This window comes from Betta splendens, chromosome 8 (genome assembly GCF_900634795.4).
Source record: "Betta splendens chromosome 8, fBetSpl5.4, whole genome shotgun sequence".
Lineage (NCBI taxonomy): Eukaryota > Metazoa > Chordata > Actinopteri > Anabantiformes > Osphronemidae > Betta > Betta splendens.
Window position 1 is genome coordinate 10,839,482 of NC_040888.2, and position 12,007 is coordinate 10,851,488.

General features: G+C 51.9%; 1 protein-coding gene and 1 pseudogene across 1 annotated transcript; one reads left to right on the plus strand and one right to left on the minus strand.

Moving 5' to 3' along the window:
• Positions 1 to 133: 133 nt before the first annotated feature.
• selenow2a (selenoprotein W, 2a) lies at positions 134 to 1,793 on the minus strand. Its single transcript, XM_029157964.3, has 4 exons — positions 1,633 to 1,793; positions 1,296 to 1,393; positions 1,051 to 1,127; positions 134 to 981 (listed from the first exon to the last, which is right to left on the minus strand). Exons 1-4 carry the CDS (start codon positions 1,659 to 1,661, stop codon positions 898 to 900), a joined length of 288 nt encoding a protein of 95 aa, XP_029013797.1. The 5' UTR covers positions 1,662 to 1,793; the 3' UTR covers positions 134 to 897.
• A 234-nt stretch (positions 1,794 to 2,027) lies between these two features.
• LOC114859885 (GTPase IMAP family member 8-like) lies at positions 2,028 to 7,140 on the plus strand (annotated as a pseudogene).
• The last annotated feature ends 4,867 nt before the right edge of the window (positions 7,141 to 12,007 follow it).

A 12,007-nucleotide genomic window follows, 5' to 3' on the forward strand; every position in this document is an offset into this window, starting at 1 on the left:
CTCACCCACAGCAGCAGCTTTGCGTCAGGGGACAGGAAGCAATTACACGAGTCACACGCAACAAGATGCAAATCGCAAATTTATGTAGCAACCATGTAAAATGGCCCATTGAGATTGAAACGACAGCACGAGAGGCCTTTTAACAACCGTTAGATTTATTCAAAGAACACAGCTTTAAAAAAAAAAAAAAGACAGTGAAGGAAAACTCATGGCAGACGAGCAGACAGTAAGTAGTGACTGACGGACCAGTGGGCGGTGGTCCTCAGAAGCACTGATGAGGCGTTGGTTGGCATCCGACTGCTTTAAACTAACAGTAAACAAAACAAACAGGATCCTGCATGATATGGTTAGAGCGATTTCCAATGACATGTTCACCCGCTACAAATTACACAACTTCCTTTATTATCTACAACCCATAGAGTTAAATTAGTGCCTGAAAATTGTGATCAACTTCCAGTTTAACTCTGTGTAGAACAGTAGAAAAGCAGACAGCATCCCTTTATACAAAGACAAAAGTCAAAATGATTTAGCATTTACCTAATTAGTATTTGCAAGGGGGGAAGAAAAACTATAGGAATACCAGGCAATGAGGCGTTAAAATAAAGATGAACTCCCTGCAAAGCCAAACCCGTCTGCGACCTCTCCCCGGCTCCTTTCCTACGCACAGGGAACCTCCAGGAATTTATTTATCCTACTGCAGCCGTTTGATTTTAGGCCACAGTGATCATTGACGGCCTGGAGCTCCACCGTAAGAACAGAGCGGGGGAGTGAGGAGGCAGCGAGGGCTCGGTGATCGGCATCAGCGTGAGCGGCGAGTGGTGTTTATCAGCTTAAAGGTGCACTGGCCTGGTGGGTACAGCAGCAGCTGATGATGATGATGATGTTGCTGCAGCTGCTTTACATGATCACGCATGCCGAACGGGACTTTGTGAGCTTCTGCACGGGCTTCCCGTCGCAGACGTCATGGATGGCGTTCAGAACCTGCGGGAGCGAATGCGTAGTGTTTGTATCAGCGTCCACGCGTCACTTTAACAGACGTCCGTTACTCACGTCTTCCTCGTACGGGAAGCCGCCAGTCTCGAGCTTGGAGAAGAGGAGCTGCCCGTTGACTTCTATCTCGAAGCTGGCTGTGGGGGAAAACGGCGATCAGCTGATCAGGCTTTAGAAAAGGGAGGCCACGTGCTAATAACAATAATAATAATAATAATAATAATAATAATAATAATAATAATAATAATAATAATAATAATACACAAGCGCATCTATGGGGATGCTACGCTCAGTGCAACAATTACCTCTTCTCCCCACGAAGCCCGACACTTCCGCATCAGGAAACTCGCCCTTCAGAACGTGGGCGAGCTCCCGATAGCGGGGTTCGTATCCTCATCCGCCACTGTAAAGAAAGAAAAAGAAAACACACGCTGTAGCAGAGAAGATGACGTACTCGAGTGAAGCGCTGCCCACGCTGGGAACGACGCCGCGCGCTCGAGCTAACGAGGCTAACGTTAGCAGGTGTAGCTGCAACGGCCGTTTAGAGCAGAGATTTGTGGAGCGGGCGGACGCAGAAAGAGCGCAGCCGCACATTTACGACACTCACAAGACACCAAAGAGATAGACAAAACACATATGTACCAGTACTCCACTTTAATCGTCACCCCCATCGCGTCGGTTTCTACGGGACAACCACCGGTGCGGAGCTCGGTTCGGTCTGGAGCGCTGGCTCTTGTGTAACGATGAGCCGGACGGCGGGGCGGGGTTTATATATATACGCGACACATCCGCGGAGTCTTCCCGTAAAAAAACGGTCTTCGTTTCCATGAAAAACAAACCGAACGACGTCACCGAGCGTACACGGTTGTTCACAGCCGCGAGAAAACGCGATTAGCGCCGGCTGCGCGTTTGCACGCGACAGAAACACAGAGCTCTAGTTCCGGTTCCATTTAGTCAGTGAATCAAATGTGTAGAACATTAGCACACGATAAGAAATACTAGCAAACCTAATATTTGTATTCTTTGTATTCTTCACTGGGAGCGGAAAGCAAAATGACAATATTGTATTTTTCATTCGTAAACTTTTTAGAATTAGCCCATAGCCTTGTCATGTTTTGAGGTTTCAGGTTTCACAGGAAGTCATGGGATTATGACTCCTTGTAAATTTACAAGAGCTAATAATAGAATAAAACCTGATCTGAGCCATGTTAGTAGTGGTGCAGTATTTTTGCCACACAACAATGATATACTGAAATGTTTAAAAATTCTCCATCAAAGCAACGGCCTTTCTAAAGGCTTTTACTTTTTTACTTTTCTTATTATTTAGTTTCCTATCTGCTCCGTCTCTGAGTGCAGCAAACACAACAAACACAAAATATCCACTCTGTACCATTTTAAATAGGGGGAAACCTCAGGCGTCCCTATCAATTACTCTGTGTCTGGTCTGAACATTCCAACAAGAAGCTGGAGCTCAGATTCATCTAATCACACGCCTTTCACCTCATTCCACCACGGTATGACAGCCATAAGACAAAAGCATAGTGAGTATAAGCCATCATGACTGAATCACGCGCATCAAATGCTTTTGGTGTAGATATTTTTCTAAGTATCACTTTTCCCCTTAAAGGGCAAACAGTACTCCATAGCAGTACACAAAACTCTCTCAGTACTATATGGTCCTTGGAAAATTGACGACTTAGCAAAAGCATCTGATGCAGAAGGAGGACTCGCTGTCTCGCACCAAAGACACCACTAATTGTGTTAGAGGCGAAAAATTTGCCTCTTGACGTGGTTTACAAGTCACACGATGCAGTTAAACACAGATTTGAGATGTTCCTGAAAATACGCCATCCGGGTCCTGTAGCAGGAAAACTGTGTCCTGTCAGGGAGAGTTACTTGGTGACACATACAGTGGAGTCTAGGTGTGGTTTCCACCGTTTGGCTGTTCATGAGCTTGGGTTTACTCATTACAGACCTTCAGACTCATAAACCCATAAAGCACCAGCTTCTGCTCTCACCCTGTCAACATAACAGTCCGTCCACATTTAGGAAAAACGCTTCCGAGTAGAATCGGTTGCTTTGGAAAAGCTTTTGGCTCCGATGGCAACCAGCAAACTGTCGGCGAGTGAGTTCTTTACCCACACTGCACGTGGTTGTGTTCCGATTTAGTTTTTGTGATAGCGTCGCTCTACGCGACGCGCTACGTTCAAGTTATTGGAGCATGATATGATGTAGGACGATTAGGCAGGTCTAACGTGCCCCTCTCCTGTTTCAGGCGACGGCTGGTGCGGATCCCAGCTGAACATCGTGCTTCTGGGAGGCAGGAACTCTGGAAAGCGCTCTCTGGGGAACCTTCTTCTGGGGAGGGAGGCGTTCGCGAGCGCGGAGGGGGCGCCGCGCTGCCGCCGGAGGCTGGGCCTGGCGGCCGGGCGCCGGCTCGCGGTGGTGGACGCCCCCGGCTGGTGGTGCGACTCCCGCGCCCAGGACACGTGCGCGCTGGTGAAGGGGGAGATCCTGAGCAGCGTCTCGCTGTGCCCGCCGGGCCCCCACGTCCTCCTCGTCGCCGTCAAGCGGAGCTCGGCGTTCACGGAGAAGCGGCGGCGCGCCGCGGAGGAGCACGTGGGCCTGCTGGGGGAGGGGGTGTGGGGCCACTGCATGGTGGTCCTCACCGGCGGGGGCGGGGGGGCGGGGGGGGAGGCCCTGCGCTGGCTCAGCCGGAGGTGCGGTGGGAGGTGTCACAGGGTGGGGGACCAGGCCGAGGCCGCGGAGCTGCTGGAGAAGATGCAAACGCTCGTGGCGCAGAATGGGAACAGGGTGTTCGAGATGGAGGAAAGCGTCGCCCGAGAGGCCGCGGAGCGGAGGAGCCGCGTGGAGGCCAGAGCCCAGCAGAGGGCGGAGAGGACGAGGAAGCTCGGCGCCCTGAGTGAGTGCCTGGAATCTGAACGATCCAGTGAACCCGTGAACATACAACAAACACAACATCTCCAACACGTTTTCATGGAAACTCAATCAGTTACGGCCATTTTCATTGCGATGACGTCATCATCTCAAATGAAATGACCCGTGACCCCGTGACCCCGTCACTTCACAGACACCGGCAGAATCACGTTTGTTCTGTAAATTGCTTTTGGACCATCCTGCAGACACACTGATGCTAAGCACCAGCCACTCTGGGATTAACAGACCCCGACCCGACCAAATCCGACAGCCTTAAGACCATCTGTCAGTGTTTTATCACCCACAGTGGCTCCAGCAGCCAATGTTGTTCCTGAAAATGGGAAACTGGGAAACTACAGAAAACAAATATGAATATAATCATCATCAATCATCATTTTATCATTTTATTTATTTATTTTATGTTGTGTTTCCAGAGAGCTTACGGCCCGTTGCCGACATCAGGATCGTGCTGCTGGGAGCAAAGGGCTCTGGGAAAACCTCGGCCCTCAACACCATCCTGTGCAGGGAGACGAGCCGGCCGCTCGGCAGCACGGCCCGGTGCTCGGCCGCCGGAGGCCTGGTGTTCGGCCGCCGGCTGACGGTGGTGGACACGCCCGGCTGGTGGATCAACTACTTCTGCCACGAGAGCTCGCTGTTCGACCGGCGCGAGACGGCGCTGGCCCTGGGCCTCTGCCCCCCGGGGCCCCACGTCTTCCTGCTGGTGGTCCGCGCCGACAGGGCCTTCGGCGACGCCCACCGGAGGGCGGCGCGGGAGCACCTCGGGCTGATCGGGGAGCAGGTCTGGAGGCGCGTGCTGGTGCTGTTCACCTTCGGGGACTGGCTGGGCGGCGGCGGCGCCGAGCGGCACATCGAGAGCGAGGGGCGGCCCCTGCGGCGGCTGGTCCGCGAGTGCGGCGACAGGTGCCACGTCCTGAACAACAAAAGCGGGGGAGACGAGCTCCAGGTCAGGGAGCTGATAGGGAAGATCGAAGCGGTGCTGTGTGGGCGCGACGGCGGCTGGCATTATGAGGTGGAGAGGAGGGTGATGGAGCAGCTGCAGGAGGAGGTGAGGAGAGAGGAGGCGAGGGCCGAGGAGAGACTGATGAGGAGGGACCAGCAAAGGCGCGCGGCGAAGGCCCGGCTCGGTGAGTTACAGCTACCGGACTTTATGGACTCCACCCGCTGCAACCTTTCTAACAGACTTCAAACCCTCTGTTCCAGAGAACCTGAGTCCTCTGGCAGAAATTCACATTGTGCTGATCAGTGGGCCCAAAACGGGCAAAAGCTCCTGTGGAAACACCATCCTGAGCCGAGAGTGCTTCGCCACCAGCGCGCCGACCGCCTGCTGCTGCGAGCGCAGCGGCCTGGTCGCGGGCAGGCGGGTGACGGTGCTGGACACGCCGAGCGGCTTCTCCGTGACCCCCGACCTCCTGGCGGCGCCCCGCGTCCTCCTGCTGGTGGTCAACCCCACCGCCTCCTTCACGCGCGGCCACTGGGAGGACGCGGCGGCGCGGCTGCGGGCGGGGGGGCGGCGGGCGTGGCGCCGGGCCGCGGTGCTGTTCAGCCACGGCGACCGGCTGGGCGGCGCCGGCGCCGAGCGCCGCGTGGAGAGCGAGGGCGCGGCGCTGCGGCGGCTGGTGGAGGCGTGTGGGAACAGATATCACGCGCTGGACAATAGGCGACGGGGCGGCGGCGCTCAGGTCGCCGCGCTAATCGATCTGGCCGAGGAGACCCTGGCGGAAGAAGGGCCCGTTGTTCTCGGCGGGCGAGGGCGCACGCGGGAGCGGGCACCTTCGGCGCCCGAGGCCGCGCGTCACAGCGGCGAGGAGGAATTCGTGAAATTCATGATCCACAGACGTCAGCTGTCCCGTGGCTGTAAGTAGACAGACGCGGCCACATCATCGGTTAAAGCCTTACACCCACGGTGTTCATTGAGGACAATGTAATAGATGTGAGCCAGTTCATCTGCTTCTACGAGCCATTATTAAACGCGTGATCATGCAGAATGATTAGAGCGCTAATACAAACATATAACAGAAGTTTCTGCTCACAGAGGGAGATAAACAGCCAAATAATAAATGGAATGAGCTCCGTGCGGGAGCCGACGCGAGAGAGTCTGTGGCAGAGAGATAACAGATTCATATCTTAGGTGGAGGCCGTTGTAGCAGGACAAACTAGTATTTTATGGCTCACACGGAGTGCTATCAGTGTTATTATTTCCCTTTCAGTGAGTGGATCAGCCTCCTGTCCAGCATTAGGCCGCTCAGAGGCACCAGGCGCCGTTGCACAGCTAGAGGCTGTGTCTGCAGCAGGAGGACTGGGAGGACGCATGCTAACGGGCGGAGACGGCTTCGTGTCCCGTTTAGCCTCCGGAGGATTAAAGTGGGCTCCGGCAGTGTGTCCGTTCCCGCCCACTCGGCTGCTGGTGGAGGAAAGGGTCGTGGCCGTGCTCCCTGGGCCCCGGGGCCCGCAGGCGCCGACGGGCCAGCGGGGCGGCAGCAGCCTGGAGGAGCTGGAGGCGTTCATAGACTCCCGCTTCGAGGCGGTGCGGGAGCAAACCGCGGGGTCGGGCCGCGTCGCCGTCGAGCAGCGAGCTGCTGTGGAGGTGCCTGAAGAAGAGGAGGCCCTCGAGTCCATTAACAGGAGGCTCACGAAGCTGGAGCTTCTGGAGGAGCTCAGGAGAGATGTGGCAGAGCTGAGGGAGAGACTGGAACACATGGAAACCCGTAGAGGAACTTAAAAAAAAGTAATACAGTAATGCAGTAATACAGGCTAATACTGGAAAATCAAGTTATTTGAAAGCTCTGTGTCGGTACCAGCAGCTTTTCTCCACCAGGGGGAGCTCTTGTATAGGAACAAATGAGACGTGAGTGCTTCACGTTTCTCATAAACATTAGATAGATATGGTTGGTGGCACTTTTAGGACATAAAACACACATGTGTGCAGACGTCACACACATCATGTGTTTTTATTCATGCCTTTTTAGTGTTCACCCCGATCCTCAGGCGAGTTTTCAAACATGTGGCTTTTAATTTGATGTAAAAGGTGTTTCTAATATCTGACACATACTGTATGTGGAGAAGAAAAGCAAAGAGACGGCAGTCGCGCAAACTTCAAACTTCATCCCAGGAGTGTTGAAGGTGGCTTTTTGATGTAGGTTAAACTCATTGTATATATTTTCCGTTTAAATAAATGTTAATGTTAAATACAAATGCATCAATTTCCCATTTTGCTTGATTCCTCTCATGGAGCATCATTGCGTTTCGGCTGCTTTCATTACAGCTGTGTCAGTCGGCTGCTGCACGTTGGCGGCTCCGCATGGCAGCAGGAGATGACCGCCTGAAATATTTAAAGCCCAATAACCAGATCATCAGGCGAACGCGGCGTCGGCGAGAAGCCTCCGCCGTGACGCTTCGCGGCTCCGACTCACACGACCACAGGGCTGAAGCTGGGTCCACGCCACAGTGGCCGCCAAGCAAAGCACAAGAACCAGAAGGACGTTTTGAGGATGGATGCAGGAATCATAGTGAAGGGACAATTTGTAGGCAATAATGGTTTATTCGTGTCTGTCAGTTTTCATCTCAGAGCTTTCTCTGCTTTTCTGAACATCATTAGTTCTTCACTCCGTCTCCCTGATGCCTCCTCCACCCGCCTCCGTTGTGGACACGTCATCCCTCTGTCGCCCCGTCCTCGGTGCACTTCTTTATCCGCCCTCCATCCTTCTCTAAAATCAAGTCGTGAGTGCCCCCCCCTCCACCCCCTCATTAAAGGAGTCCCGCAGCGCAGCAGAAACGGCTCTCCCCTCTCTCTCTTTACCCATTGTGGAGGCTGTTTGGGAGACAATTCCGCGCCCGCATCCATCTCCATTAGCAGGATGGCGCGGCATTGCCCTCTCCTCAACCCCCCCCCCCCCCCCCCCCCCCCCCCCCACACACACACACACACACACACTCCCGTATCACGTTTCACTGCCTGCTATTTTTCCAGGTGGAGGAAAGAACGCCAGGCGGTGAGATGAACAGGAGGAGGGGAGAGGAATGATTTAGGCCTTGTGTACAGGAGCTCATCCCTCCTCCGCTTTCCCTTCATGCTCGGATGCGGTGACGTCTCCTGGGTGTGATGTCTGAGCCGCGCTACGGCGTCGACCGCTGCAGCTCAGCAGGAGACCTGAACTTTTTACTCTTTTTTGTCCATAAAGAGAGAGATTTCAGTGTTTAAGGCTAAAACTGAGAGGATCAGGTGATCACGCCTCTGATTTACTCTAGACTGGGCGATATAACACAGTCAGTTAAAGTCAGTCCTGTTAAAAACGGGATCCAAATCCATGACTTCACTGCAGGACATCAATCAGATCTACAGGTTCCCATGGAGCCACATAGAGCAAATAGCAGCGCTCCCAAAGACCTGTAAACACGTTAATGTGTAACATCAGCTCATATCATCACACGATGCCTCTGTAGATTGAAAACAGGTTCACATATGTTACATGGCTCAAGATTTTCTATCACGTAGTTCATTTGATACATGAATCTGCTTCACTGGATCACTATTGCAAAAGGAATAAAAAAAATTACAGCTGTGCTTCAATCGCAGCTGGAAATTACAACATATGCTAAAGATCAGAGTGTTAAAAGTGTGTGTGTGTGTGTGAGGCCAAATGTTGGGTCAAATGATTAACAACAGAACCCAGATGCTGTCAGAGTTAAGGTTTTAGCAGCTTTCAGTATGATGTGAAGGTGCATACAGCGTCTGGGCTTAAATGTGACAGACTGACTCAATCCCAAACAAAAGTCAACTTAAGTAGGTTTGGCCTCATTTCCCAAGTCCAAATTGGGTTCTTAGCATTTCTGACAGCTTCCATATTGACTCTTATCAATCAGGGCGACGTGGGCATTAACGTGGGAGCTTCTGGCCCAGTTCAGGCCCTATTACACCTACACCTGAGCCATCGTTAGCTTGTGGGAACAATTTTATAGGAATGGCTCAGAAACAGCCTGAATGGGCCCAGCTTCCAGCGCGGAGGTGATGGAGGAGAGCTTGTCAGGAGTAAATGAGGTACATTTGGCCGGGCGGCCACCTGGCCTCACTCACACACACACACACACACACACACACACACACACACACACACACACACACACACACACACACACACACACACACACACACACACACACAGCTCCTCCATCTTCCCAAACCCACGTCTGTCACTGTGCCCCACCAGGATACGCTGCGAACCTCAAGGGCAGAGTTCAGGAAACAATTAGGGCAAATAACAGCACACCAGCCAGCGAATTCCAGCTCCGTTCGGAGTTTTTGTCTGTTTCTCCAAAGGTCTCGCTCGTTAAATCATTAACCCCTGCGACTGGGGACCACAAGAGAGGGAAAGCAACGCCTGTGGAACACGCAGGCGCCCTCTGCTCCACAAGTGTGTACAGACTGTAGCAGCGAGGGATGGGACCGACCCGGACGCAGAACGCTGACACAGCATTTTACCACCAGGACGTGTCAGTCCTGGTGGTAAAATCCTTATATAAATATATATATCACAGTCCTTGTGATATATATATATATATATATATACATATACATATATATATCACCAAAAGCTCTGCTCTTACAACAAACCACCGTCAGTGACGATGGAAACGTGGTTTGGATTCTCCCACTCTACACACACGTGCAAACATTTATTCCAGTGGTCTCTGCATGAACTCTGGAGTTCACGTCTCAGTGTTTCGTATTTATACATTTCTTCTTTTGTTCTTTTTTAATTCAATTAATTGTATTAAACTCAACTTTGAAGTGAGGCTGTTTGAAACTTCTTAAAAACTTCATTCGGACGCTCTGAGAAGGTTTTTTCTATACGTCAGGCTCCTTAAACCCAGTCAAGCACTGATGCAGCGTCCGATATTAGACGTGGATGACTGACTTTAATTGTCTGTGGCAACATGATCCTGCAGCCATTGGTCTCCTACCGGCGGAGGAAAATGTATGGTTGAGTGGAGACGACCAGTCTGTGTGGGTTGAGTGAGGAGAATATAAAGCACTGCAATGCAAAGGAAGGTGCATGTTGTGTGACAATGCCCCTTCCTATATATATATATATATATATATATATATATATATATATATATATATATATATATATATATATAAATGTGTAAAAACTGATGGAGCATTGTGTTAAACCTTCCTTGCTGCTGAGTGAATTATTGTGAATGAGTGAATTAAACCGAGCCCTTTGCGGACCCCCAGGACTGAGGAAGACCACGTCAGGATGAAGGTGAGGAGCAGGATCAGGTTATCTGTGATTGCTATTCAATACTTTTCAACCAGCTAATGCTGTTACCCTCCTTCCGATACTCGTCCTCGGGTTGCTCTCGCTCTTCACTATCATCTCCTTTCCACTCGCCTTTGAACCCAGCACCTCCTTTATATTTGTTTAAATAACTCCTGGCTGTTTTCCCCCTCGACGTAATAGTTGCATAAGAAACGCGGCCTTTATGATCCCTGGTTGCTCATAGAGACCAACAGTGGCCTCATCCCATGATGTGGTGTATGAGCCATAGCCGTGTGAAATGATGCCTCTGCTGCAGGCGCACATAATTGCAATTCTTAAATTTGAATATATTTGAATCCCAATTTGCGCCTCGGACCAAAAGCTTTTCTCATAAATGCCAAACAAACGGCGCATTTACCCACGCAGGCGCTCGGTGGCTCCTGGAGCAGCGGGGGGGGGGGGGGGGGGGGGGGGGGGGGGGCGTCTGGAGAGACAGCCAGCCTCCAAATCACGCCGCACCATCAATATTCCACAGCTGTCACGCTGAGTGAGGCGGCGCATCCATTTGGCTGATTATAGTGGTGAGCGGAGGACGGCGCAGCAATGCAGGTAAGAAAGCGGACGGGAACTACTTCTCTCCGTCAGAAGTGGTTTGATAGAGACGCGCTGGAAGCGTCGCATCACATCAACGTGCAATTTCCATACAATGCGATCAAGCTCTTATGTCCCACAGATATTAATACAGAGGGAGATTTTTTTCGTTCCCCTCACGTCTCCTCAGCGCAAATCAATGCGCGTCATTTACTCACTTGGGCCAAACGTAATTTCTCTGACGCTCATGTAATTAATTATCTGTGAGCTTTTTTTGTCTCTGAACCTGCAGTGAAACATCAGAATCCTGATGAAGGTCTGAACATGGAACGTGGAGAGCGCCCTGTCTTCCTGCGTCGCATCAGGAGCCTCGGGTTGAGCTAAGTCACATAAACATAAATAATCTCACTGCACATGTTTTGGACTTCAAGCTTGCGTGCTGCAATAAAAGGGAACCTCTGGACACCATGCGAGCCGTCCCATGAGACTAAATACACTTCTACACATCATTAAAACCATATTTGAAGGCGCACGTCCAGCCTCACATTGGCACTCTCATTGCATCACGATGGAAAATGACCCACGTTCCACCCAACGGCCACGTGGAGCAGCCCAGGCTTTGATGTGTGAAGACGTGTTTGACACCACGAGGCGAAAAGCGTGTCCAGTCGCATTGTGGTATGAATGTGTGGGATGAGACTGGGGGCAGATGGGGAGCAGGCTCCCAGGCAGGTGTTACTGGACACGGATACGTCACCGCAGCTGCATTCGGACAGCGGCTCGGTGGCGCGCGGTCTAAAACATCCTCGTTCTCTCGGATCTCTTGGATAAAAATACAGTAATCCTCATGACGTCTATGAGGCAGCGACTGATTTCAGCTCCTTTGAGCCTCTTCAGCACTTTGTGTCCAGCTGAAGGTCATCTCTCCCGCACGTCCGCTATGGAATGTGTACGTTAACAGGACCCGTCTGAAAGCGGCGCTTTGAACGCCTGAGGCCGCGTGATGAAAACACACCGAATTCCGCCTCTGCGTCGATGTTGGAACAGTGAAGCGAGCTCGCGGAGCTGCGGTGTGTGTCGGAGCACATGTGACACCCCCGGAATATTTGTGCAGAGTAAATTACATATTAGGTTGTTTCATGGTCGCGAAGCGGAAACCGCCGCCACCACGTTACTGCTTAAGAACCGAAAACCAGCCACGGACA